This window comes from Dermacentor albipictus, unplaced genomic scaffold (genome assembly GCF_038994185.2).
Source record: "Dermacentor albipictus isolate Rhodes 1998 colony unplaced genomic scaffold, USDA_Dalb.pri_finalv2 scaffold_11, whole genome shotgun sequence".
Taxonomy (NCBI): Eukaryota; Metazoa; Arthropoda; class Arachnida; order Ixodida; family Ixodidae; genus Dermacentor; species Dermacentor albipictus.
This window is the reverse complement of record NW_027225565.1, coordinates 5,265,417-5,292,763: the sequence shown is the minus strand read 5'-3', so window position 1 is coordinate 5,292,763 and position 27,347 is coordinate 5,265,417. Positions and strand designations below refer to the sequence as shown.

General features: G+C 42.8%; 1 protein-coding gene across 9 annotated transcripts in view; it reads right to left on the bottom strand.

The window, feature by feature from the left end:
• The window catches only part of Gclm (Glutamate-cysteine ligase modifier subunit), a 129,752-nt gene that overhangs the window by 63,206 nt on the left and 39,199 nt on the right, over positions 1 to 27,347 (bottom strand). For all 9 annotated transcript variants that reach the window (XR_010567314.2, XR_010567317.2, XR_010567319.2 and 6 more), the window contains exon 5: positions 8,410 to 8,603. Coding sequence is in view for 1 of the 9 variants with exons in the window: in XM_065443660.2 (XP_065299732.1) it covers positions 8,410 to 8,603 (194 nt within the window). In the remaining 8 variants the exon portion in view is untranslated. The remainder of the gene's footprint in view (positions 1 to 8,409; positions 8,604 to 27,347) is intronic.

The following is a 27,347-nucleotide window of genomic DNA, read 5'->3' as shown; positions in this document are numbered from 1 at the left end:
GAAAGAGCTGGTCATCCACCTGACAGTAGCTCGGAGCTACAAAGAGAAGCCTTACGAGTTTCCCAGAAAGAAAGCTTCTTAGTTGAAGAAAAATTCACCTTGATCGAGCGATTAACTTGATGCAAATGTCTTTTTGTAGCACTCAGCTAACCTGGAGGCTGGCAGTGCAAGGTTAAGTTAACAACTCAACTAAAGCACACAACACATATTGAGCAGAACAGTTCTTCAGAAATCCAGAAGCTGGAACAGGAGTCTTAAACCGTCCTCCTCTGGTAAATTAAGGACATGTTTACTGAAACAATGAGTCTTCCCCTATTTATTGAATGACCGTCAATCCATAATCACCAGAGAAATCCTAAAATACACCAATGTGCAACCCCATCAAGCTCAAAATAGCAGGTAGTAGAGCAATAACAGTAGAATATGCTCCTGTGCAGGGCACACTCGGTGCTGGAAGCAATCGCGGAGGAAATTCATGACTGAGTGCGTTTAACTCTTTATGCACCGTGCCCATTGGGCATTGTTAGCTCGCTAACAATGGATTGAAACGCCAGTTTGGAGACTTTCCATGCTGCTCACGTACACACTGCACAATTAGACATGATGGAGGATAACTATTCTTTTGTTTTTTAAGCAATTAACTTCTCCCCCCTGGGTGGTGATATTTTAATGGGCTCTGAAGTTTTCACTGTCATTAAAGTAGAAAGAAAAAATGGCAGCCCGGTATCGATGGTTTGAAACGCCGCTTTCGAGACCTTCCACATCATAGGACACGAAGGAGAACTCTATTGTTTTCTAAGCAATTAGCTTTTTCCCACCAGGTGTTAATTTTTGAACACACTCCGAAGTTTGGCGATTGTCAAAGTAGAAAGCAAAAATGGCCGCGCCTTAAAAAATTGCACATCTCACGATTCCACTGCGTTTACAGCTGATTTAGCGACTCTGAGGATGCTGCGTTTTCGTTGGACTTTGACTCTGAGAGCAACTACGACACAAGCCAGCCTGGAACACCGGCGGCCGCAGGCCGGCATGCCAAAATAGTAGTGCTGGCACTTAAATTTTTGTAGTGGAATACCTGTTCAATTAAAAATTGATTTTTTTTCAGAGATAGTGCCAGTTAGACGGCAATACATTTTGTATATCATAATTTTTGTTACATTTTTTTTCTTAGTAGATACAAGTGTGTCTTTACAAACTTTGTTCAATTTTATCCCACAATCTTCATTCTGACAATTTATATCTTCTTTATTTATTTTTATTTATTTTGTTTATACATACTGTAAAAGCCTAAGAGGGTTATTGCTGGAGTGGGGTACAAAATCAAGGGTGCCACACACAGAGCAAAAGGAGATACACAAATCAAAGGTACAAAACAAAGCACTAGTATAAGGAATATGTTAAGAAAAAGAAATGGTCTCAGTACATACATATATGCATATAAACATAGTGAATAATACATGTTTTTAGGAATTACAGGCATCAACCAGTGATTGCCTTGACAAAATGATCAAATGTCAATTTTTGTATGTCAGGGGGCAGTTGGTTCCACAATTCAATGAATCAGCGAAAAAAACTATATTTGAATTTGTCAGTGTGGGCATACAGGGGTGTTATATTTAGAGGGTGGAAATTCTGTGGGTTAGATGCTTTAGCAAACTTAATGTATTCCAAGGATGAGCAATGTTCAGAGTTAACAGTCGTGTAAAACAGTTTAAGACTTTTGACATTAAGCCACTCTACCAGCGAAGAGATGTTCAAGGAGGGAAGGTTAGAAGTGGGGAAGAAGTCCTTGTCATAACGCTGGCATATAAATCGGATAGCTTTTTTTTGGATGGATTCAAGTTTTTTTACGTCGAATTTCCGGTATGACTTCTAAATGGCACACCCGTAATCCAAGATGGGCCACACTAGGGTTTTATGAGTGAGCAATTTTGTTTCTTTAGGGGCCTGCCGTGGTTGCTCAGTGGCTATGGTGTTGGGCTGCTGAGCACGAGGTTGCGGGATCGAATCCCGGCCATGGCAGCCGCATTTCGACGGGGGTGATAAGCGAAAACACCCGTGTACTTAGATTTAGGTGCATGTTAAAGAACCCCAGGTGGTCGAAATTTCCAGAGTCCTCCACTACGGCGTGCCTCATAATCAGAAAGTGGTTTTGGCACGTAAAACCCCATAATTTGTTTTAATTTCATTAGGGGCTGAGTGCAGAGAATGCTTTAGGTAACCTAGACATGGTAGAGCTTTAGGACAGGTTGCTTCAATATGTTTGGACCAGGACAAATCGAGCGTGAATAGAATGCCAAGGTACTTATATTGAGAAACATTTACTAGAGGAATCCCACTGAAACAATAAGGAAGATGCAATTGTGTAGTACGTGTCTAGAAGGACAGAGAGGCAGTTTTGCAAAAATTGATGTTCATTTGCCCCTCGTTACACCAGGAAAATGCTTTATTCAGAATAGCGTCATTTTCATTATTGGTAATTGTGTGATAGATAACGCAGCTGATATAGACGACATAAAGCTTTTTTATAAAACTTTTATGCATGAAAAGTGTGTCATTGTGCTTTTTGTTTATGTATTATATAAAATACCGAGTGCAGCAGTTCCTTCAGAAAAAAAAATCTGGTGTAACCTACAAAAAATGCCTATTTTCCCCATGGTGGGGAAAGAGTTAAGTGGCATGGAAAGCCAATTGGTGGCCCATTTCTGCTCACGAGACCCTTGAAACTTTCATCTTTCACAGGTTCCCTCCTGCTTGAAAGAGCCAGTGGAGGTAACAAATATGATGCGAAGAAGCTTGCTGGGTCCACGCCAACTGTCCCAACCGTGGCGGTTGAGAAAAATAATTTCTCTCATAAAATTACAAAAGAATTACAAGTATATAAGAATTACTTGCACAGTATTTTCCCAAAATATTTTGAACGGAAAAACAAATTTTTGACCACGTGAGCGCCATTTGAATTTCACGAAATGATGGAAAACCAGGTGGAAAAAGCAAATTCGCCAAAAATTGACAGTATTAAACATCATTTCAAAATTTTGGGTTTTGCATTGTCTGAACATTGCTCTTTCATTATAAAACAGTTTCACAGAATAACTTCAGAGTGTCTACCAAGTTGACATTTTCAAATTCCCTGAGTTTTCCAGGTTTTCCCTGAGCACCTTTGCAAAACTCCCTGAATGAGCGAGAACTTTGTTTTATGTCAAGACGGGCTGACACCATGTTGCCCGATGCTGTCACTCTCTAGTAAGCATGTTAAAAAATATTTAATCCTGTTTGAATAGTAAGGAGTAATATCTATTTTATTCAAAAATAAAACAGAAAGAAAGTGATAGTAAAATGCACAGCTGAAAAGATGGTAAAACCCATTCCGAATCGAGTCGAACATTTTCAAATACTAGTGAAAAGGGGATGCAGACAGAAGTAAATATCTTCGAATATGAGCTATTGTTATCAACTGATAGCAAGCTCATCGGTATGAGACCTGAACTTTGTCACAATTCAGATTCTCTCTCAGCAGCTGGGAAGTCAACATCAACTGTCCTGGCGTACTCTCAGCCCGTATACAATATCTCAGTGTTGGGTTTCACTGCTTTAAAGAGTTTATTCTGGTTTGGATGAGTTTGGATGATCTCAGCGTCAGCCAACACTGTTTTCTTGAGCTCAAGCTCCTTCAAAGAGGTGGCGGCACGTTTCCTTTCTTGTTAATTCCTCAGTGCATTGGTCCTTTCTGTTCTCATCCTACTTCCGTCACGTGTTCGCCCCATGGGTCATTTGAAGCATCCTCTTGGTCAGCTGTACAGTCAACGTCAGATTTTTCGGACTCCCTAGGAGCTGCCAAAACATCAGAAAAGTCGGGCAGTCCGAAAAAAATGAATGCATGTCTTAAACTGCCCTTAACTCCTTGGTTACCATGCATATTAAAATTGATCACCGGTGATCGATACTTTAGATCGCTGATTTCAACATGTTGGAGCCATTTCATATCCACTTAAGGCCATCCAGTAGTTAGTACAGGCACTGAACTTTCAGAATCAGTTAAAATTTTCGTACTCTGGTGTGTTGCGATTTTTGATGGACCTTTTTGCGAACCAATGCACGTATGTTGGGGCGAAAAATGGCGTGGCCGTCACCTTCTGCCGCGTTTGAGAAAAAATCATGTCGCTCACGATTACACTGCACTAGCATCAAAATTTTGTAATCAAATGACTCGCAGTAAGTCAAGAATTAAATTACATCGCTGGCTTTGCCGTCCAACAGTGCTGAGCGGTGATAATTAACCGAAAATGACGCCAGCTGTTCACTAGTGAGCTTTGGTTTGGAGTCCGAGTCGTTTTATTCAACGAAAGTGTACTTCTGAAGGTCCGCCGCATGTATAGCATGTGGACCTGGCAGTTTCAACCAGTTTTCAAGAGTATCGGTTTCGCTTCTTTCGTAAAATCCAGGCAAGGGGCGCTGCCGGTGTCACTGCTTAGGTATTGAAAGAGGCTCCCATGGCGTCATCCCGCGCGGCTGCGTCGCAAGAAAAGCGTCGTGCTCGAAACTATGCTGAACCCGCACTTGAATTTAGAGATGAGGACTCGAGTTATGATTCCGAAGATGACAGCAAAGCAAATTCAAACTCTGTCGGCGACGATGTTTTGAGTCAGCGTGAGATATCCGCAACTGTTCACCACCGAGTTTCCGTTACAACCTTGAGCGGTCTCCTTCCTTGTGCGTAGTTATCTGCCGGTATTTTTGCACGACCCGAGAGCTCTCCTGATTATCTTCAGGGTGTATACTTCACTTGGTTATGATGTGCTGCCATCGGCAGCAAAAAAAAACGTTCACGCCAAGGAGGCCACCCGTAGCACATCTCGGCCCAGTACTGCGGATCAGCGCACAACAGTTTGCAACGGCGTAGGATTTCTTTCTACTCTTCTTCTCTGCAGAAGTGATGCACACAATCTGCAAAAATGCAAACAGATATGCTTGGATGCATGATCTTGTAGTTGCCCAGCTACGCTGAGAGTGGTTGGTCCTGGAAAAGGTGCATGACTCTAGACGAACTGGTGAAGTATGCTCCCTGGACTTCTCATCAGACCATCGTCAGAAGATGCCGAAAAGATGGAACTGCAAAATGTGTTACAGGACTGCAAATATGAACAAATACCAGACATTTTGTGGGAAATGTGCGAAGTACACCTATGCATCACAAATTCCAGGAACTGCTTCACTGCATGGCATGAGCGATGAACTGGTCTTAGTTTCTTTTTTGTATCCCAAGAACAGCGGTGTACTGAGCATTTATTTTTTCAGACACTATTCCTGAGTTACTTATCTTTGAAATGTACATTCGGAATTTACTTTGATATTAATGTTTTAGTAGATATCGTTTTTTTTATTGTTGTTCTTATCAACTTGCAGCAAAAATGGCGCTTTCTAGAATTGTGTTACCTAAAATTTTTTTTTCTTTTGCAATGTATGTTTTTGGAAAGAGAATTTCATTATGCACAACATGCTATGGTGCATTGTGTGCGGGAATATCATTTGTAGTGGTAAATATTTTCCAAGACCTATAAAAAACTACCATTTTGTTGCAGTAACGAAAGAGCTAAGGCAACAGGCACGTCCGAAAAAGCTCTTAAGGCCTGCCAATACACTTATTAGTCATATCGGTGCTCATACTGTGACAGGAGACGGGGGTGCACGCGTGTATAATTAAGGAATACATACTATGTCCCTTGACAATTGCCCCTTGACACGCTTGTTATGCTTCACCGCATAGCATTTCTGTACTGAGGCGAAGCTAACGTTTGAAGACTGGCATTAGTCAACGCGTTGTGCTTTGCGAGCTTCAAAGCCAATCGCGAGGATTACAAAGGCGTTGCTGAAAGTGGCAAATTCTTTCAATGAAAAACACGGCACCGCACGGCAAGAAGCTAGCGAACGTAGAAGCAGCTGGGCCTAACATTCCGTGGTGGTGGCTGCAGCTGCCAGCGGATCTGTGTGCGAGAGCACCTGTCCAGGGCAATATACATTGACTCTATGGAGTACGTGGTGGTGCCGCAAAGCCGTGCGAATGATCGGGCATGTCCAAAAAATCGGGGGTCTGGAAAATCGGTCGTTAACTACTCTGGCAATACCTTGTGCCGATGACACGGCGTCATTGACGATTCGTTGCGATTCATCTGTTACTGGAGCCAGCAATAACATGACTTTCGTTCCCTTTCAATAAATTACAGCTAATTTTCTCTGACAGAAGCACAAATTCAGTGAGTTTTCCCTGAGTATTTCCAGACTATTCAAATTCCCTGAGAATTCCCGGTTTTCACGGTTGGTAGACACCCTGAACTTCATGTTTTTTACTCCTTAGCACCGAAATGAAAATGCGCAAATTCTAGCATCCTTGCGAAAATTTTCCACAAAGACGGTCAGGGGAAAGAACCTCGAATTACTTTTACAGAACTTGCCCTGAAACGTGCTACATAGCTTCTAAAATATAATTTCGCCTATGTGCTGCTCACAGGCTACAAAATACTGTAAAAGCCTCCATTTGGCAAAAACGCTATTTCGGCCTATATTTACACGTTAGTAACACACTGAGGTGGTCCACGAAAAATTAAGCAGAAAAGTGGATATCACTGAGAAAAATAACTTTTGCCACAGAAGCTTTAATGAAAGTAATTTGTGTTTTCATGGAGCAAAAAAATTTTTTTGAATTTGAGTCCCACCATTGCATTACTTTAGTTCGCGCTCGCACTTGACCTGATAGCATGTTGGCAGGAAATACAAGCCAGGGTGGTGCACATGGTGGCCTGTCTGGTGAGGAATAAAAGCAGAGCTCACCAGGAGTTCGTAAGAATATGAATCTTGAAGGTGCTTACTTAAGGTAGATCAACACTGCGCACTTCCATGGTACTGGAAGTATACATATGCGGCTGCCACTACGCATTAGGCAGTAGAGCGGGCCACACATTGCTTTCATGAGCATGAACTAGAAGTACCACTTGAATGACACATGTTCAGTCACCCTAAAGCCAGTGAAAACATCCTGACTATCTGGTGAACATTTTTGATTGAGTGTATTTAACTAGTTCTGTGATGTCCATACTATTATTTCGGCTACTTCGGGCCAGATAGACAGTAATCGGCAAAGTTTTTATTGGAAGAGGAACTACAGGGCCTTTGTGATGTCACATCTCAGCAAACCATTTTCATGGAATATATTCATAAAAATAGTCAGTCAGTTTGATAAAAGTGGAAGTGCAAACCAAAGTAATGCAATGGTGGGACTCAAATTCAAAATTTTTTTCTCGATAAAAACGCGAATTACTTTCACTAAAGTTTCCGTGGCAAAAGTTGTTATTCTTCTCAATGATATCCTGTTATTCTTCTCAATGATATCCATTTTTCTGCTTATTTTTCATGGACTACCCAGTGTGTTGCTAACATCTAAATATAGGCCAAAATAGCGTTTTTGCCAAATTCAGGCTTTTATTTTGGAGCCTGTGAGCAGCACATAGGCAAAAATAATATTTTAGAAGATAACACGTTTTAGGGCAATTTCTATAAAAGTAATTCGAGGTTTTTCTCCCCTGAGTGTCTTTTGGGGAAAATTTCGCAAATACGCTAGAATTTGCACATTTTCACCTCAGTGCTAAGGGGTAAAAAAACATGAAGTTATTTTATAATGAAAGAGCAATGTTCAGACAACGCAAAGCCCCAAATTTTCAAATAATGTGAAAAACAGTCGATTTTTGGCAAATTGGTTTTTGCACCTGGTTTTCCATCTTTTCATGAAATTCACTTTTTTTCGTTCAAAATGCTTTGGGAAAATACTGTGCAAGTAATGCTTATATACTTGTAATTTTTGCGTAATGTTTTGAGAGAAATGATTTTTCACGAGCGCCACAGTTGGGACAGTTAGCGCTGCTTGGTGGTGACCTAGCATGGTGGCACTCAGTTATGCAGTCTGCAGATATGGGCATTCGAAAAGTGGAGATCCTTCACAAGTTCTACAAAATTCTTTTCCACCTTGGCTGGCAAAACCGATTTTTAGAGGCCTTCCATTTAGCTTCTATAAATAATCACTTCAGAGCTGCTGGTAAACAAATTACACTAAACGGATCTATAACCTTCACAAAAAAAAATTTTCTGCAATTTTTTTTTGCAAGTTGAAGGGTACAGCCCCCTTAACAAATGAGTAATATGATTGTTCTGCAAATGTAAAATATACACACTGAGTTAGCAATCAAAACAATCATCACAGAGGCAGTTCTGTGTTGCAAGAGAGCATGATTCTGCCACTATGCACGGCAATGGGGGAAAAAAAAACAGCTGCTATTAACTGCCTGGCATTTTCGATGTGCAGGTACTCACCAACGAGCACTGTCTGTTCTAAATGAGACAAAATACTTTCTTATTCACCTCAGCCCATGAGTGAAGATCCCGCAGCTGTGCTGTGTCCAGGTCGCAAACACCGACTGAGAGTGCCAGGCGCTGGCGGTAAAGCTGCTCAGCGGCAGCCCACAGGGGTCGCACCGGTTCTGTGCTGGACTTTGCACTTGGTGGGAAGGCCACAATCAGAGAGTCCAGCTCAGACACACCAAGCTCCTCCAACACTGAAAAATAGGGCACAGCGCCACAACGTTATGGTAAGCTAGTTATAAAGCAAAAGACACAATATGGTGCAAGATAAACAAAGCATATCCAAAAATAGACAAAGGTTAACTGGACAAAGTGATGTTTATATCAGCCTTCGTGTGCACATAAGTTCAAGAGACAAGTGCCAGTATAACACAATGATTCCTTTTGAACCAACTTCATTCCATTCTTTATTTTGGAACTCCAGACCGGCCCGTTCTGGTGGTGGCACAGGCCGTGCACCTCTTGAGCCAATGACAAAGCACAAAAATGACAAGAATTGCAATAGAATCATTACATTATTCCAGCCCAGGAGTGCCTAATTATCCTGGACAGTTCAGGTCACCAACAAAAAGGCCATCCTGTTGTACTAATGATACTGCGCTTTGATCAGCTTAGCAGCAATATCAAGTGCAGTAAAGAGGCAGGTGATGTCCCATTAAATCATTGTCAGTCAAGTAAGCGGTAATTTTGAAGACAAGGTCTTAGACTCGAGATGGATTTGGCATATCTGGGATCTGGCTATCTTGTAACTACTTCTAGAAAGAAACAGTCAGTTAGGCTACTTGTAGATGTCGTATGCACATGACAATGGTATTAAATAACACCTTGTTATGCCGAGAATACGTAGCAATAGTCAGCCACTAAGGATACAATAAAAAATGAGTGTAAGTAGTCGTAAATGAGACAATGTCGATGTCACCCGCCATCATGCCGCTGCCAAGTGCCATCTAACTTAACTGCAGCGCTCTCCGCCAGATGGCACTGAGTGCCTAAATTCAATAAGGTGCCTCACTACTCGCGCGCCGCTGAACATGGTGGCAGGGAAGGCGTGCACATTGAGGCACCTAGAGTTCGAAAGGGATGAAAGCTAGGTCTAAGAAGCATGTTTGAGTGCACATGTGTGCTGTCATCTTTGAGCACGTGGAGGTGAAAGAGCTATGCTGGCCTCACTGACTTGGCTGGCCTTGACGAAGTTTTAGCACACTGCAGTATCTCAGAGTGCGTCAAGGGCAAGTTATACTTCAGCGCAGCTCAGATGCACAATGCGCGGCACAGTTCTCCTACACCGATGAAAAGTGTAAGCTTATATAGTCTAGCATCTGGTGCAGTCAACGTGACCGGCGGCATTTGGTGCGCTTTGGTGCACTTTGGCATGGCTGGCATGAGTAGAACATGTCCTGTCTCACACCGAAGCCACTAGAGCAAAGTGCATGGCACGCTAACTTGGCTAGCCGGCAGCATGCTGGCTTACAGTTCGGGTGAAAAGAAGACAGCGTTAAGTTTGTACCTTTGCCAAATGAAAAAGAGTTTGTTCGCCATGCACTCGTGCGAATACATTGCAGCAACGGCTGATCGCTGTGCTGCTGTAGGCCAAGTTTAACATGCTTAACTATATAAGTGCCAAATCTTTAGTGATTCTGGCATTGCAGACCGCTGCCTGATACCCTGAAAACGCCAGACTATAAATTGATCATGATGGATTCATAATGGCAACATGCCACCATGTCAAAAGACAGCTGTCAACATTGAAGAGAGGAAACACAAGTGCACCGAGACTGCACACGTTCGACGGGTCAATGAGAGTGCCAACACGTGTTAAGCATGCACCAGCCATGTCAAAAAGATGGCCGAAGCTCACAAGGCCCATCTCACCCAGATGCGTAATTTGTACGCTGCCCACCAGGAGCTGCAAAATATCGAGCAGCGTTTGGGGGCCCTAATGGAAGAGAGTCACCCAACACATATACATGGATGCCAAGGCTTCTGAAGAACACAATGAGCGCCTCCTACATAATAGGTTGGCGAAGGAGACCAGATAGCCATCATCATAATTGTGTGTGAAATACGATACAATTAGAATAGGAATTAAGTGAATATAAACCTGAAAAACAGACAAAATAGAGACATGTAATGAATATTTCATCCTTGAATCATTTGAACAACCATGTACGTCAACCTTGTCTTCTTTAGCATCAACACTTGGTTGACACTTTCCTTTTTTATGATTGAGTGCACAAATTGGCAATTAAAGCATAAAGGGAAGGTGGATAACACAATGCATCCAGTGTGAAAAATTTTTCATATTTAACAGAGAAATGACTATAGTGAGGGGGTCCATCACTATAGCCATAACACTATAGTGACAAGGTAACAGCAGTAGATGCAGAACCTGTTTATAGCAAACCTTGCTGTCTGGTGTTATGGTGTCGCAAAAAAGCATTGAGCTCATGAATAGGAGGTCCTGGGTTCAAACCAAGTCATAGAAATTTAGAATTATTGTTTTTCGTTGCTGCATTTTAATTCTTTTTATTTCGCTTCTGCTGTACTTGTTTTTTTTTTTCTGTCCTATGCTTCACTACACCCGACACCGAGGGCTTCTGCTGAAGGGAGCGAAGCAATCCATTGATGGATATTGTTTCTTGGCGCAAGGGCCAGAAATGGCCAAAGAGCGCCATGACATTTGATTATGAATGGAAATGAGTATCGTTGAATATGGCGTGAAACGAGTGGCTGTATATTGGCCTAAAATATTCGCTATAAAGGGTGTAAAATCTGTATCTATTAAAATAATGCCAATGAAAAGTGAGTTCTATGGTTGTAAAAGTACGTTGTGAATGAGTAGATACTAAAACGTGTTAATTTATAGCAGCACCAGTGCCCCTGCAGAGCCCTTCAGCGCAAGGGCTGCGAGGCATGTGCTTTGTGAGTGATTCCATTGCAGCTACAGCCTCTAGGCAGAGGCTGTGCTACAAGTAGCCTGGCCAAATAATGTCTATTGTATTTGTTTCTTCTAAGAAGTTCAGTACTAATTTAAAATTAAATAGAGGGTCATTGCCTAAAAAGAAGACTGGGTGTAAAGGTACATTATGACTGTATAAGAATGGGAAGAACTTTTTTCTCTCCCTTTCTAATAATGGGCACTGAACGAGAACATGAAGGACTGTAAGTCTTCTGCCACACCTAGTGCATGTAGGAGGGTTAGTTCCAGTTAGAATGTACGAGTGAGTGCTATAGGTATGCCCAATTCTTAATCTACAGAGCAGTACTTCCTGATGTCTTGTTTTCTCAGAAATCCAGTTCCCTATCTTTGGTTTGATTAAATGCAGTTTGTTGGATACCCGAGAGTCCCATTGCCTTTGCCAACATTTCCGTAGTTTATATTGTAAAAAAGGCTTAAGGTCTGTGTACGGTACAGGTATATTGAAGTTTGCGTCACAAAAAGCTACAGATGTAGCCCTTTCGTCAGCAGCTACGTTGCCCTCTATGCCTCTATGGCCAGGCACCCAACAAAGAACAATTATTTGGTTCGACATGTATGCTGAGCATAGAAGGTTGTAGACTTCATTAAGGATAGGGTTTTTGTGTTTTCGCAGACTTGATATGCCATTAACAACGCTTAATGAATCTGTGAATATGACAGCCTTTATTATACCTGTTTGTTTTATATGTTTCACAGCAGAGAGGATCGCATATGCCTCCGCTGTGAAAATGCTGGTGTTTGGATTTAGTGCACCGGACGTTGAGAATGACGGTCCGAGAGCTGCATAAGCTACACCATAAGTTGACTTTGAAGCGTCTGTATAAAACTCCGCACAGGAGTACTTAGCCTGGAGTTCGAGGAAGTGTGAATGTATGTGTACCTCAGGCGCATGTTTAGTTAATGCGACGGAAGACATATCACACTGGATATTCTGCCATTCCCAAGGTGGTGCAATGTTAGTGGGAGTCATTAGGACTGTTTCTCGATGTTGAATAGCAGTTTCATGAGCCAGTTGTTCTAAGCGCACAGATAGAGGAGGTCGAACAGATGGGCGGTTATGGTAAAGTCTTGCAGAAGATAAGTCATGTACAGTTGAATAACACGGATGTTCGTTATTCGATTTACATTTTAAAAAGTAGGAGAAGCTTAGATACGTTCTGCGCAGATGTAACGAGCATTCGTTCGCCTCCACATACAGACTTTCCACAGGGCTTGTCCTAAATGCACCTGTTGCCAGCCGTATGCCTAGATTGTGGACTGGGTCGAGGATTCTGAGAGCACTATCCGATGCGGATTGGTACACCAAGGCTCCATAGTCGAGGCGTGATCGTACAAGGCTCCTATATAGGCTAAGCAAACACCTCCTGTCACTGCCCCAGTTTGTTCGAGAAAGTAGCTTCAGCAGGTTCATTGTCTTCAGGCACTTCGCTTTGAGATATTTCAAATGTGGAATAAAATTAAGTTTTGAGTCCAAGATAATACCTAAAAATTTGTGTTCAAGGCTGACCGACAGTCGTTGTCCATTAAGGTGAAGAGTGGGTCCTGGTGATACGCCTCTCTTGTTTGAGAAGAGGACACATGTGCTTTTTTGAGGGTTAAATTTAAAACCATTTTCTTCTGACCACTTTGAGAGTTTGTTTAGGCCGAGCTGTAGCTGTCTCTCGCAGATGCTAAGATTACACGATCTAAAAGCTATCTGTACATCGTCTACATAAACCGAGTAAAAGAGTGTGCGAGGTATGACGGTGTGTAAGGAGTTCATTTTCACAATAAAGAGTGTACAGCTCAGCACTCCACCCTGCGGTACACCTGTCTCTTGTACGAATGATCGAGACTCCACATTGCCAACTCTAACACGAAACGTTCTGTCAGACAGGTAGCTTTCAATAATGGTCAGCAGGTTGCCACGTATACCCATTCCAGAAAGATCCCGAAGGATCCCAAAGCGCCACGTGGTGTCATACGCCTTTTCCATATCAAGGAACACAGAAACGGCAAGCTGTTTGTGGATAAAGGCTTCACGGATGTACATTTCCATGCGGACAAGCTGGTCTGTCGTCGACCTGCCTTCCCTGAAACCGCATTGGTATGGGTCTAATATTTTGTTGGTTTCAAGATAGTGGAGCAAGCGTTTATTCACCATCTTTTCAAAGAGTTTGCATAGGCAGCTTGTCAACGCTATCGGTCTATAACTGTTTGCCAAGGAAGGGTCTTTACCCTGTTTCAAAATGGGAATTACAATGGCCTCTTTCCAGGCAGAGGGAATCTGGCCAGAAGACCATATACCATTGTAAAGAAAAAGAAGAGTTTTTAGTGTTTCAGATGGCAAGTGTTTTAACATTTCATATATTATGCGGTCAGAGCCTGGGGCAGATTTGTTGCAGCCGTTTAGTGCTGCTTGAAGTTCTGCTATGCCAAATGGTCTATTATATACCTCACATTTTGCAGTTTTTCGTACTAGCGGCTGCCGTTCTATTCGTGTTTTATGTCTTTGAAATGTGTCAGAATAGTGTGACGAACTGGATATGCGTTCAAAATGTGCGCCTAGATAGTTCGCCTGGTCTTCCATACTATCTCCCTGTGTATTTACTAAGGGTAGCGAGTAAGGTTGTCGGCCTTTCATTCTGTGCACTCTATTCCAGACTTTTGTCTCATCCGTGTAAGAGTTAATTCCTGATATATATTTTTGCCAACTCTCTCTTCTAGCTTGTCGGCGCGTTCTCCTTCCCTGAGATTTGACATGCTTGAAATTAACAAGGTTTTCTGCAGTAGGAGAATTGCGGAGCAACCCCCATGCTTTGTTCTGCTTTTTACGCGCGTTACGACACTGCTCGTTCCACCAGGAAACACGGCGCTTGTTAGATGATCCCTTTGTTTCTGGGATACATTTGGTTGCGGCATCAATCAGAAAAAAGGTGAAGTATCCAACCGCAGCTTCTAGGCTTAGAGCACAGATGTCAGTCCACGATATGGGAGTGATTTTTGAGAACTGTTCCCAGTCGGCTGAATCAGTTTTCCACCGAGGAAACTGTGGGGGACATGCATTCATCTTCGATGTAGACAGAATTATCGGGAAATGGTCACTACCGTATGGATTTCCAATAACATTCCATTTAAGATCAGGTAAAAGGGTGGGAGATGCAATACTGAGGTCTATAGAGGAGTAGGTTTTATGTGCAGTATTATAATATGTAGGTGCCTTACTATTCAAAAGGCATGCACCAGATGAAAAGAGAAACTGTTCAATCAGTCGACCTCGCACATCGCAATGAGAGTCGCCCCATAGGTTGCTGTGTGCATTTAAATCTCCCAGAACCAAATAGGGTTGGGGTAATTGATCTAGTAATTTATGGAATTCATGTTTATGGAGCTGGTAATGCGGAGGTATATACAGAGAGCAGACGGTAATAAGTTTGTTTAGAAGTATGGCTCGAACGGCCACTGCCTCTAGGGGCGTTTGTAGTTGTAGATGTTGGCACGCTATACCTTTGTCGATTATAATGGCTACACCGCCAGATGATGCGATAGCATCATCACGATCTTTACGAAAAATAACATAATGACGAAGAAAGTTAGAGTGTTTAGATTTAAGATGGGTTTCCTGTACACACAGCACTTTTGGAGTGAGTTCGTAGAGAAGTTCTTGAACATCATCAAGGTTTCTGAGGAGACCTCTGACGTTCCACTGCATAATTAGAGTGTCCATAATGAAGTTAATTTGGTGCTGTGTGTACGGAAATAGAAGTTATGCCTTAGACTATAGAGCCCTTTCGAGGCCCTGTAATCGGGGTCTTGCCCTTTCTGGAGCGTTCGAGTGAACCTCGCCGCTCCTTAGGCGCTTGGCGCCCCTGGAGGATAGGTGTAGTGTCCATTGCCTCTTGTGAGGCGCCGGACACGTGCTCTTGCGAGCGGGAAGTTACCAGCGAGGGTCCCGCCTTGGAGGGCAAGACCCCTGCGCCCACCAGCCCGGAGGCCGATGGGGCTCCCTGGGGGATTTGGCTGCGCCGGCCGTTGCCAGCGCTGGAAGGGACCTGGGAAGTTGAGGCAGCCTCGGCTGCGCCCACCTTCGGGGTCGATGGTCCCTTCTCCTCGGTTGACGGAGCAGCACTAGCTGCTACCGCCGCGGGGGCAGAAGGCGTAACTGCCGACTCACTGCTTGTGAGTCGGACAGCCGCCGAAGGCCGTTGTGACGCTGCCCCCTGACGCGCCACTTCGGCAAAGCTTTTCTTGGGCAGGTATGAAACCCGCCTGCGTGCCTCTTTGAAAGTGATATTTTCCTTGACTTTAATTGTAACGATTTCCTTTTCTTTCTTCCAGGATGGGCACGACCGCGAGTACGCGGCGTGCTCACCATCACAATTAACACAATGCGGAGTGTTCTGGCACGTTTCAGAGGAATGTTCTTTGTCACTGCACTTGGCACAAGTCAGCCGGCCTCGACAGTTCTGTGAACTGTGGCCGAAACGTTGGCACTTAAAGCATCTGAGAGGATTGGGAACGTATGGCCGAACACGAAGTTTGATATAACCAGCCTCGATGGACTAGGGAAGGACACTTGAGCCGAAAGTGAGTATCAGGTGTTTCGTCTTGATCTCTTTTCCATCTCGCCTCATCTTAATTCGTTTAACATTTACAACATTCTGGTCACTGAAGCCCTCCAAGAGTTCAGCCTCAGTGAGCTCCATCAAGTCATCATCAGAGACAACACCACGGGTGGTGTTCATCGTGCGGTGCGGGGTTATAATTATTTGGGTTTCCCCAAATGACACTAATGTTGACAATTTTTCATATTGTTTTTGATTGCGGAGCTCCAAGAGGAGATCACCGCTTGCCATCCTCGACGCCTTATATCCAGGACCAAAGGCTTCAGTCAATGACTTAGAAACAAGGAAGGGTGAGATAGTTCTTACTGGTTTATCTGGTTTTGCGGAATGGATAACATGGAAACGCGGGAACGATTCTTTTTGGCGGCCAAAAAATTGAAAGACTTCATCGGTGCGCCCTCTTTTCTGAGGGCGATCAAGTAGTGGAGGGAAGGAAGTAGCCATGTGTGGACGTGTAGTTTTCGGCAGCAACGCCAGCCACCCACCATGGAGTCCAACAAGGGGACGCTGCAGGGCCTGAAAAACAGGGCCTGCTAACGCCAGCTGTACGTTGCCGCTATAACCCAATATGATATAACCAAGGTTGGCTACTCACACAAGGTTAACCCTTGCTGCCAGGAAGGTCGGAAGTAATAAAGAAATGAGAAGGAGACAGGAAAGGTGGAAAGTAAGGAAAAGACGAAGGTTGTAGGGAGAGAGAGACAGGAAAAGGCAACTACCGATTTCCCCCGGGTGGGTCAGTCCGGGGGTGCCGTCTATGTGAAGCAGAGGCCAAAGGGGTGTGTTGCCACCGCCGGGGGGCCTTAAAGGTCCAAACACCCAGCCTCAGCTCAACCTCCAGGATCCCCCTTTCCCCAGACACGGCTAAGCCGAGCACGGCTACACGCGGGAGGGTCCAACCCTCGTGTGCTCGGGTCCGTGGTGTCGCAACACACCAAACGCCTGTTCACGCAGATGCCCCTGCGGGGAGCGAAGCAATCCATTAAGTAGCCCAGGGAGAATGGGGTGGGGGCCTTATGTAGATGCTGCTTTAGCAGTCATAGACTAATGAATGATAACGCTTTCTTACATTGTTACCATGCACCCCAGTGACATGGGCCAATCACAGGGTAGCGGAACTCTGTGCATATAAAATGTAATGGACCAAAATGGGGACCCCTCACTTTAGCAAGTATATGGCGAGGGCCCTTTACCTTACATTTTTTTACTAACATAGTTCTGTTGGCCAGCCACAGGGAGCACGACTGTAGATATATAAAAACACCGTGTCGTGAGCAAAAAAAAAAAAAAAATTTGTTGGGCAGGCACGCCATTGAGTGTGTTTTATGCAATTCTTAGGGAATGCCCACATGGCCCAGAGCTTCCTTCATCAGCACTAAAAAAGTTACTCTGGCATTTATGCATGCACATACAACTAGTGTGTACTAGAATAAGGTTGAGTGGGACGAGTGGCTAGGACAGCGCATGCTTTGCAGCGAGGGGCACGACGACGAAAAATACTGTGGCAGCGCTGAAATCAAAGTGAATTGGGCTGCATAAAGGTTGTGCCATTGGAAACTGTTGGTGATACTTCTCGGAAGGGTCATTCGTACTACTTCACGTGCTGTTATGTGTGTTCAGACTGCTCAAACAGTGTTTATAACTGCACATGACATGTATTTATGCCTTAGAAATATATGCCTTTCTTTCTCTTCTTTATTTCATTATATTTTTTTAATGCCACCCGGTGATTGCACGTGCATTGCAGCCACAGTGTCGGCTTTCATTCTATGTTACTGTATGGCTCCCTTTGGAGAACAAATATTTTTCCTGTTTTTCAAGCAGCATGTATCTCTCATGTGTATTTTTGCGCATATAGTTCTCCATCAGTAGGTCTTGCGAAACGCAGACAAAAAAAAAAACATATTTGCCCCATCTGGTGCCTTATACTCAGATTTACGGGAAGTCTCCTTATAGAAAAAAGAAACATAACTGCAGTGCAATATTCTATTTATGTTTCCATTTTCCTCGCGTAACAGAATGTGGAATAATTGTTACGTTTTTTTTATTGCAATCGGACCTCGGGTGCCAAAAACAGTTTTATGTAGCCATTATAAGTTCCAACCTTTAACACATAAGCATGTGCAATTTTTTGTGCAGTCCATGCTTAACAACAACAACAAAAAGAAGAAGAAAGCAGTGTGGTAGCCTAATTAGTGGCTACATAGTGGATATGGCATTGCACTGCTAAACTGGAGCTCATGGGTTCAAACCAGGTCACGGAATTTGATGGGAACAAAATGGAAAAACACATGTATTCCTGTTTAGGTACAAGTTAAAGAACCACAGGTTGTGAGAACTGAACAGGGTGCCTCATAATCATATCGCCAGTTGTAAAACACCAGAATTTGTTTAATTAAAAGAAAGGAAGGTAGCAGTGTCCTTCACCTTTTTTCTGGGGGCGTAAATGAAAGAAATTATTTTAGAGTCCGATTTCTAAGAAAAATATGTTACACTTATATTTTATAACTAAGTGTAATGCTGTTCCCAACTGTACGTCTGCCCAACGAAGCAGCTTTTGGCTGCTTTCAGTTTTTCCAGAGCACTATCATAGGGAAAATAATGAAGCAATTAAAGTAATGGCATGCCTCAGATACACGTAGAGATATTTGCAGATCTGCTGTGTTCGTTAAGTGTGGTACCCCATTGGGCACCCAGATTTAATGGGTTGCAGTCTTGTAGACGTGTTGAGACTGTCAGAAATATGTTTTCCTTGTCTGAATCAAGTTAGCAGATTTACAGGCTGCCCCAAAATTGAATGAGAGCTAGGAACTTGTTGAGCAGAATCGATTAGCACTTATGCATTAATTCTCTCGGGAACTGGTGTGCCTCTATGCAACAGCCACGGCTCACTGGTAGCACACTCATTCTGAACAAGAGTCTTCACTTGCATTGGCCCCTCACCTTCGAGACTTTGAAAGTGCTGTTAAGCTTGTTTCACATGCAAGCGACGAAGCGGCGGTGGTCACGGTGGCTGAGCGGCAGCGCGGTGCACAGATGCAGCTTTGTTTCACATAATTCATTTTGGTGCACCGCGTGCCGCTGTGATGCAGTGTTGCCTGCGGAAAGCACCTGTGAGCCGTGGGTTTCAGCGGTCTTCAAGAGCTGCGCCTTGCTCCACATTTCCATGTTTCGGCGCACTTGAGCTGTGGGTTTGACCAGTGTATTAAGTTGGTGCTCCACTTTTGTGCTTGTAAACCTTGCATAAAATAAAAGCACTGTGTACGGAACGGTGAATACAACCTTCTTTATTCACATTTATGTCTCTTTTAGCTCTTTATAGGCGACAGCTTAAAGGTCTTGCTTAGTACATGCACACAGAATTAGCCACCTGGAAGCAAATGAATTGGTTCTTTTTTCTGCGATTTGGACTTGAAGCATGTGCACATCTCCCAAAAGCTCCCGTTTTCGAATACCGCAAGGCACTCGGGTACCATCTTGGCCACCCGGATGCAAGAGGCCTATGGACCGGCTTTCAAAGAAGCTCGTGTCCCTTTTCACCTCTAGGCATTTGAGTAGAAAGGCAGCAGCCCTTGTAGAGCTCGGGGTACTTCACCTTTTAACTGAAGAAACATGACCAAACAAAACTACGAACACGCTAGCTCGGAGTTGTAAAGAAGAAAAAAAAAAAGCACCTACATGCACTGCGAACAAAACGTATGAGCTGCCGCTTCATTGTGTCTGTCCGGGCCCACATGTGACCACCATTGGGGGAAAAAAGAGGCAAGAAGAAAACAGCACATGGGGGCAATTTGGCTCCAAAGAATAGAACTCGAAATAGACAGATGGAAACAAGCGGCAATTTTTTGTCGCCAACGAACACGGCTGATTCGAGCGACGCCGACATTTACTTTATGGAAGTATGCGTCACTTGCGACGACGAGTACTTTATGCTTCAGTCCATAATTTCTTCACAAAAACCCTTCCCTTTGTTGTGAAAATCCATAATTTTAGTATCCCAAACAAGTGGACACTGCACAACTAGTTTGATGAACAGCTCATTGAAAACAGTGAAAGGCATTGCAAACTGGCAGCAGATGTCTGCTACAAATTTCGTGTGCTAGAACCATCTGCTCCAGCGAGCGAGTTCCCCGGTTCCCCGCGCCGCCTACGCTTCGGCCACAGCCCTGCCACGTGACCTTAATGTCACTGCTCAAGGCGCTCGGCCAGTGGTTGCTGCTCTCGCCGCTCGCTAATTTTTCCAAATGTTGCGATCATGATCACAGCAGTGCGCACCGCTCAGAAAACTGGTATTGGGAAAAGTCTTGCTCACGCGACAGGCGCCGTGCTGTTTTTGGCCAAAAATCGCTTGCATGTGAAACAGGCTTTAAGTGTTACATAACGGAAACTGCTATTTGATAATTTCTAATAATGAATTCTGAAGTCGAATACGATTTGAATAGCAAATACCATTCAATTAAACTATATGTTTACATTACTTCATTTCAACTGCTGGCACGTTGAAGATCGCCAGACAAGCCATAGAGATTGCATTGGTAAAGACTTCCGTGTCTTCCCGATTCAGCCAGAGTACATAGGCAATATCATTTCCCTAACACTGTTGTTCATGCTAAGGTCCAATAATTGTCCCGATTCCTTTTTTTGGGAAAGTTCATTGGTTCACCTGGGGCTGGTGCAGCTTTTAAAAAGAACACATGCATTCCAGTCGGGAGTTTTCACTTTTTCAATCAGTGCATTTCGAATATTTGATAATTTTTCTCTTACATATATGTCATGGATATATACGTCTATGCACCCTTAGATTTACCTAGAGGTGCTTTGGTCATCTGCATCTCTTTGTGCCACGCAGTAAATGAACTTGGTTTATTTCACTATAATATCGTTTTCTTCTATCATTGTCCCTGATCAATATTCCAACAAGAAGAGTGTGTCAAATGACACGATATCAATAACATTTTCTTACGTAGCTTCGAGTTGCAAATAGGCGGCCTCTCTAACAAAAATTACGGTATGACTTTAAAAAAAAACAGTTAAAAACAGCAGTTCGCCTGGCTAAAACTACTATTGGTACCGGCCGACAGGAGTCGCGGGCACACTAAAGCAAGTATAACCATAAAAAATTTTACTGCACATACTTTTTGCAAGAAAAACTGGCCGTCCGCCAACATCCGCGCAACGAACGCGCACTCACTAGCAGAGGACGTACTTGACAACGAGAGCAAAATTGAAGATGACATGTTGTATAACCTATGCCTCAAGTACGTATACGCAACAAAAAGGCATCAATATAAATTTGAAATTGAAATGAGGTGCCATTACAAGAGCGTACGTGCGCAATCGGTCTCAGTGCCCACAGCAAGATTACATTGAATATGTCGTGAAGCATGTCTCCACCCCAATCCAGTTCGCTTGCAGTGCACTCGCACAATTTTTTCACATGCAGCACCTCAGTGGGAGAGCACCGTTCGGCCCACTCGACCATTGTCTAGTACACTCAACATACAACACATGCACAGATGCTAATGTACCAGGGCCCGACTTTGACAAAACCCTAATCTGTTCAGGCAGCCTAACACGAAAAAAACTAAAAAATAAGCCCCAAAACGAAAGTGGGGAGCAAACTGCACACCTACTATTTTACGTACATCCTTAAACAATCCCTGGCCTCTGTTTCCCCCCTCGCGTCACACTTCATGTTTCAAGGAAACTGGTTACCTTAAAATGAGCCTAAGGAGGGCCACAGTGTCAGATGCACTAAAAACCTGTGAAAATCTGCACTATTTCAATGCGCATGATTCAAGCTGAAGCATTACGCATGATGAAGCTGAGAATCTGCCAAAACCTTCTCCGGTCCAGAAGAAACATGGCGAAAAACAAAACAGACATTGACCAAGGTGCAAAATTATTTAAAAACTCAGCATTTGGGCTGAGTTTGTACTGCAGCATTTGGGCCGAGAACAAGGCTCCCCACATGGGAGCCTTGTTCACTAGGTCAGCATCTGTTTCGTTTTTCGCTTTACACATACTTTTGTGCCAGATGGAATGATGTACATTTCTTTTGTGGCATGTCGAGCAGACAATACTCAGGAAGAGACATTCTGAGCACCCAATGAAATCAGCACCTTCTGCCAGTTTTAGACAGCTAATAATTTATACAAAATTTCATAGCATGTTACGTAGAGCGTCGGACATCTATGTGTTTGGTGAAATATCGGATCATAAATTGGTGTACTAGAGCGTTAACCTCAACGAAGTTTCAATAAGCAAGAGCGAAGAATGCGTGGTCTCTATCTTCTTGCATGTTAATGACGTAGAAATACTAGACACATTAGACATATTTTTCTCGATTTCCCATACATTTTGAATCTAACTAATGTTCTTCTGACAGTCTTTGGGTGTTTCTTCAAGAACCTTGTATTGCGGTGCATTCATGATTACATACCGACAAAAGTAAAAGTAACAAGAAATGTAAGCCTGTGGATTACTAAGTCAGTTGTTCGCTTGGGATGAGAGGCGAAGAAGATAAAAAAACAGCATCACCAGAACCCATGTTTGACTAACATGCATAAAGCCTGCGTCGTGCGCAAACAGCTGAAAGACACTATCAATAGAGCGAAATATTACTATTATAACGTTACTTTGGAAAACTTTTTACATTCATCCCCAGACAAATTCTGGCAGCATTTTTCCCCTAGAAAGAACTGCTTCCTTAATATGTCTATAAATGGGGCTATTGTTACTAACAAAGAAGCAAATGCAGAATGATTTAATATGTTCTTCTGCTCAGTGTTTACCGATGATGATGGTAGAAAACCATGTTTGAAAACAGCTCATGATGTTCCACCAATAAGTGACATCTCGATATCTTACGAAGAGATCTTGTCACTGCTCTTTAATATTGATCCAAAAAAGTTGTCTAGTATTGATGGCATACCTAACGCATTTCTTCTGAGGTATGCTGTATGGTGCTTGAAGTTCTTGCGCATTATTTATAAGAAATCAGTGACAAAACAACTAACTCTTCTCTCATTTCCTCCTATAGACCCATCTCCCTATTGTGCTCATGTGCCAAAATTCTAGAACATCATATTCAAGCACCTTTCCATTTTTCTTGAGGAAAACAATTTAATCAATGACAGGCAGCACGGCTTTCATAAAGAATTCTCTACTGTTACACAACTTCTGGAAACTGTTCATGATATTGCAGCTATTCTAGATAAACAAGGCCAAATTGACTTAATATTCCTAGACTTTGAAAAAGCATTTGATCACTTATCGCATCCAAAACTTCTTGCAAAACTTGAACCTATATTGAAAAATGATACTTTAATTTCATGGAATCAGGCCTACCTTTTTTACCAAAATCAAATAGTTTCTATCGATAATGTATACTTCGATTCACAACCGGTGAAGTCCGGAATTCCTCAAGGTTCAGTGCTTGGGCCACTCTTTTTCTTAATCTTTATTGACGAGATCACCCAGGATATTTCGGTTACTTCAAGGTTATCTGCAGATGACTGCATTCTTTACCTAGAAATACGCAGCCCACGTGACCAGGCTCTTTTAAACACAACTTTAATGAAAATATCTTTTTAGTGCGCAACCTGGCAAATGAAGCTTAACGCAAAGAAAATGCTGGATATGACTATAACAAGTAAACAACTACCTTTACGGCATGAATACACAATAAATGGCCATAAAGTATTGTTTGTGAATGAATACCTATAAATAATTAGGTGTTGTACTCAGCACAGATTTTAAGTGGAATGATCATGTTGCCTACACTGAAGAGAGAGCTATGCAGAAACTAGGATTCCTAAGAAGGTCCTTGAGTAGATCCACCCCAAAAGTGAAGTTAATTGAGTACAAAACTTTCATCCATCCAATCCTTGAATACTCATCAGTGGTATGGGATCCTCACAGCAAACTAAATATTAAGAAACTTGATATGACTCAAAGAAAAGCAATACGATTTGTTTATAATCACTACACTTCCTGTACATCAGCCAGTATACTTCTAAAAAATGCTGCCTTGGATACATTGCAGACAAGACGACAGCAAGAGATTTAAATTGGTGTTCTTACTGTACTATGATAAGCTGCACATAAATAAGAATGTGTACATAGAATCATTTCATCGCCGATCAACGCCATCCGAGCATCCAAAAAAATTGAGGGCATATTTCTGCAAGACACATGCTTTCAAAAATTAATTTTTTCCATGCACCATCACTGATTGGAATGCTCTGTGTGCGGACCTAGTAAACTGTACAAATGTTCAATCGTTCATGACAAAACTGCGACAACAAAAATGTACTTGATTTCCCTCTTTTATTCTTTTTTTCTTCCACCACTCGGCCTCACACAATGCATGCGTACTAAGTTCCAATTTATGTTTCACTTTCTTGTACTTTTATGTACGCCTGAAAGATTTAATCGGCGTCCATTGCATTATTGCGTATTTACAAGGCTTTGTATTTTGAAAGGTTACCGATATTGCTCCACTAAGAGATGTTTGTTATCGTTCACAATCTGGTGTTCCTTTCTTTTTATTCTGTGTGTATATGCGGAAGACTCATAAAATGTACAAGTACTACTGTTTTAGTTACATTTGTTTGACGTAGTAGTTCTGCGGAAACCCGCAAGGTGGAGAGAAGTAATGAATAAAGGGAAAATCAGACATCCACCCGTTCATAGCAATTGCTACAAAGGAAACCCATACGGATTCCTCGAAAGAAAAGCCTCATAGTTGAAGAAAAATTCGTCCTGGTCCGGGACATGAACCCGGGACCACCGCCTTTCCGAGGCAGCCGCTCTACCATCTGAGCTAACCAGGCGGCTAGCAGATGGCAGGGCGAAGTCGAATTTGTCAACAACACAAAGCAAAGGCAAGAGTTTGACGTAGTAGTTCTGCGGAAACCCGCAAGGTGGAGAGAAGTAATGAATAAAGGGTAAATCAGACATCCACCTGGACCAGGACGAATTTTTCTTCAACTATGAGGCTTTTCTTTCGAGGAATCCGTATGGGTTTCCTTTGTAGCAATTGCTATGAACGGGTGGATGTCTGATTTTCCCTTTATTCATTAGTTACAGTTGTTCTAAAGATTAAAAATGTTAAGTTTGATGCACTGTATTTGGTGATGATTTCTTCGTAACATCTGCATTTATGGACTTGCCTTGTGCAAGTTTTACTGTTGTATTACCACATCTGCTTTTTTTTTCTATTTTTTTTTACAACCCACTCCTGCCTAAGGCCTTGTGTGAGAGGCTGGCACTACTGCTGAAATAAGCAAATAAATAAAAAGATGATAGCAAGCTCATGCACTCGTTCAGTGTGTTTCAGTGTTAACAGTTATGGACTACCAACCAATGCTTTGCAATCATGCTGCGATTGTTGTCTTTGGCCCTATTCTCATTTCATCGGTAAAACTCTTGGTGCACAACGTCTGAACACATTTCTTGCATCATGGGCTGCATGGGCAGACATGTAAACATGGGAAAACAAGAAATCGCACTGTCTCACCAATTTCTATCACAATTATGCAGACTTCAATGCCAAAATCTTTGGATCGAAAAAGTATGCCCCTGGATTTTTTTCAGTCCTGGTCTACTCGTTGAAAGAGGTGAAAGTGTTTATGGCACCTTTACGTCGCAACCTTCTCCTTATGCCGAGCTTCCACAGGCAGCAACGCAACTCCACTGAAAGCAGCACGTTTTATTATGCCGCACTTATGACCTTTCTCTCGTCTAGGTTTATTGGTTTACTAAGTGAAGCTCTAGTCTTGTTTTTAACAGTAATTTAAACTAATATTTGTTGCGTTATTGTCCGATTGGTCATTGCAGCTGGTCATATGAAATCTGAATATTACTGAAAGCAGTGCTGACACACAAGTCAGGGCAAAACATGATGACGTGATTAAGATTAAGTGATTTTGGTCCCAGCCTTTGTACAGCAAAATCGCAATATGTGTGACAACCACTGTCACAAAAATTAACTCAAAAGAATAAAGGCACAAACGACTGTCATACTCAGTAAGCATACTTCATGTTGTGGGGGGTAGAGTTGTGCTCTGGAAGCTTCACTGGCACTACATTCAGCATTGCATGTTTGTGTCTTGATCTTATGAACACACCCAGTAGCAGTGCAGACAGCAGTCTTCTTAATGTTTATGGTTTATAAAATCTCTTGGAACTCCAGAAGGCTTAACACCTTGGTAAAATGCAGCGACTGTGCCATACACTCTGCATTTTCCCTTCGAAATGTTGTTTGCTTCAAATGCCACGGACAAAGCCTCCGTCATAGGTGCGGCACTGCTCACTAAAGCATTGGCGACGCTGCACGACAGGCGCAGGGTTCCTAAATTGTAGCGATTGTTTCACCCAACTGAATGAAGCATGTCGAGAATGAAAGACTTGCCCCCATAAAGCTAAAAATTATTAGACGTTTTCTCCAGTTAACTAACTGTATTCATTTGAAAGCCCCGGCTCTAATTAAAAATTCCTAGTATTCGTTGCATTACCACTGGATGTAGGTATCGCGAATGTCACAACCTAGGATTGTACTAAAAGCAACTACTCAATGTCTAAAAAATACTTGCACCACATACTAAGTAAAATCAACATAATACAGTTTATTTTTTTTAAATTACATAGGAAAGCAGTTGCCTGCTGCTAATAAAAATTACAAATCACATAAAAACCATTCGCAAACGCCTCATCATCCTTCACTTGTGTAGGCTAATCAACCTTTGGCTATTTCACTGGAAACTAAGGAGGCTTCGCACCACCATTGTAGACATCAAGCTGTACCTACTGACGAGCATTCACAATGTTTCCTTCAGAGATGTTATCATCATCATCACCATCATCAGAACTGCTTAATTCAGCGTCATCACTGTCTTCTTTACATCTGGACACGAGATAAACATTGGTATCCAAACCATCTTCATTGGAAGATGACAACGAAGCTGAAAAGCTTCTTTTTTGGGTTGACGGGCCAGCTATGCAGGTGTCACCACCACCGGACACCCCGTTCTCACTCAAACTTCATATTGCTGGCTGACATGTCTTTTCGGAAGAGCGTGCGCTGAAGGCAGCCTAGTAGAGATTTATATGCCGCGATATGATCACATAGTACGTGTTGGACTGTGTGTTGGTCCCACATAAGGCCGGTACGGGACATCCCGTTGAACACATCCTTCGGACATCCATAGCATTAAAGTTTTGGGATTTTGTTTAGATCCCAGAAGTTTAATCGTGTGGATGTCTGAAGGATGTCTTAAATAGGACATCCCGAAATTAATGTCCACATGTTATCCACTGGACATCCTGACCGGGACTTGGACGTTCGGATC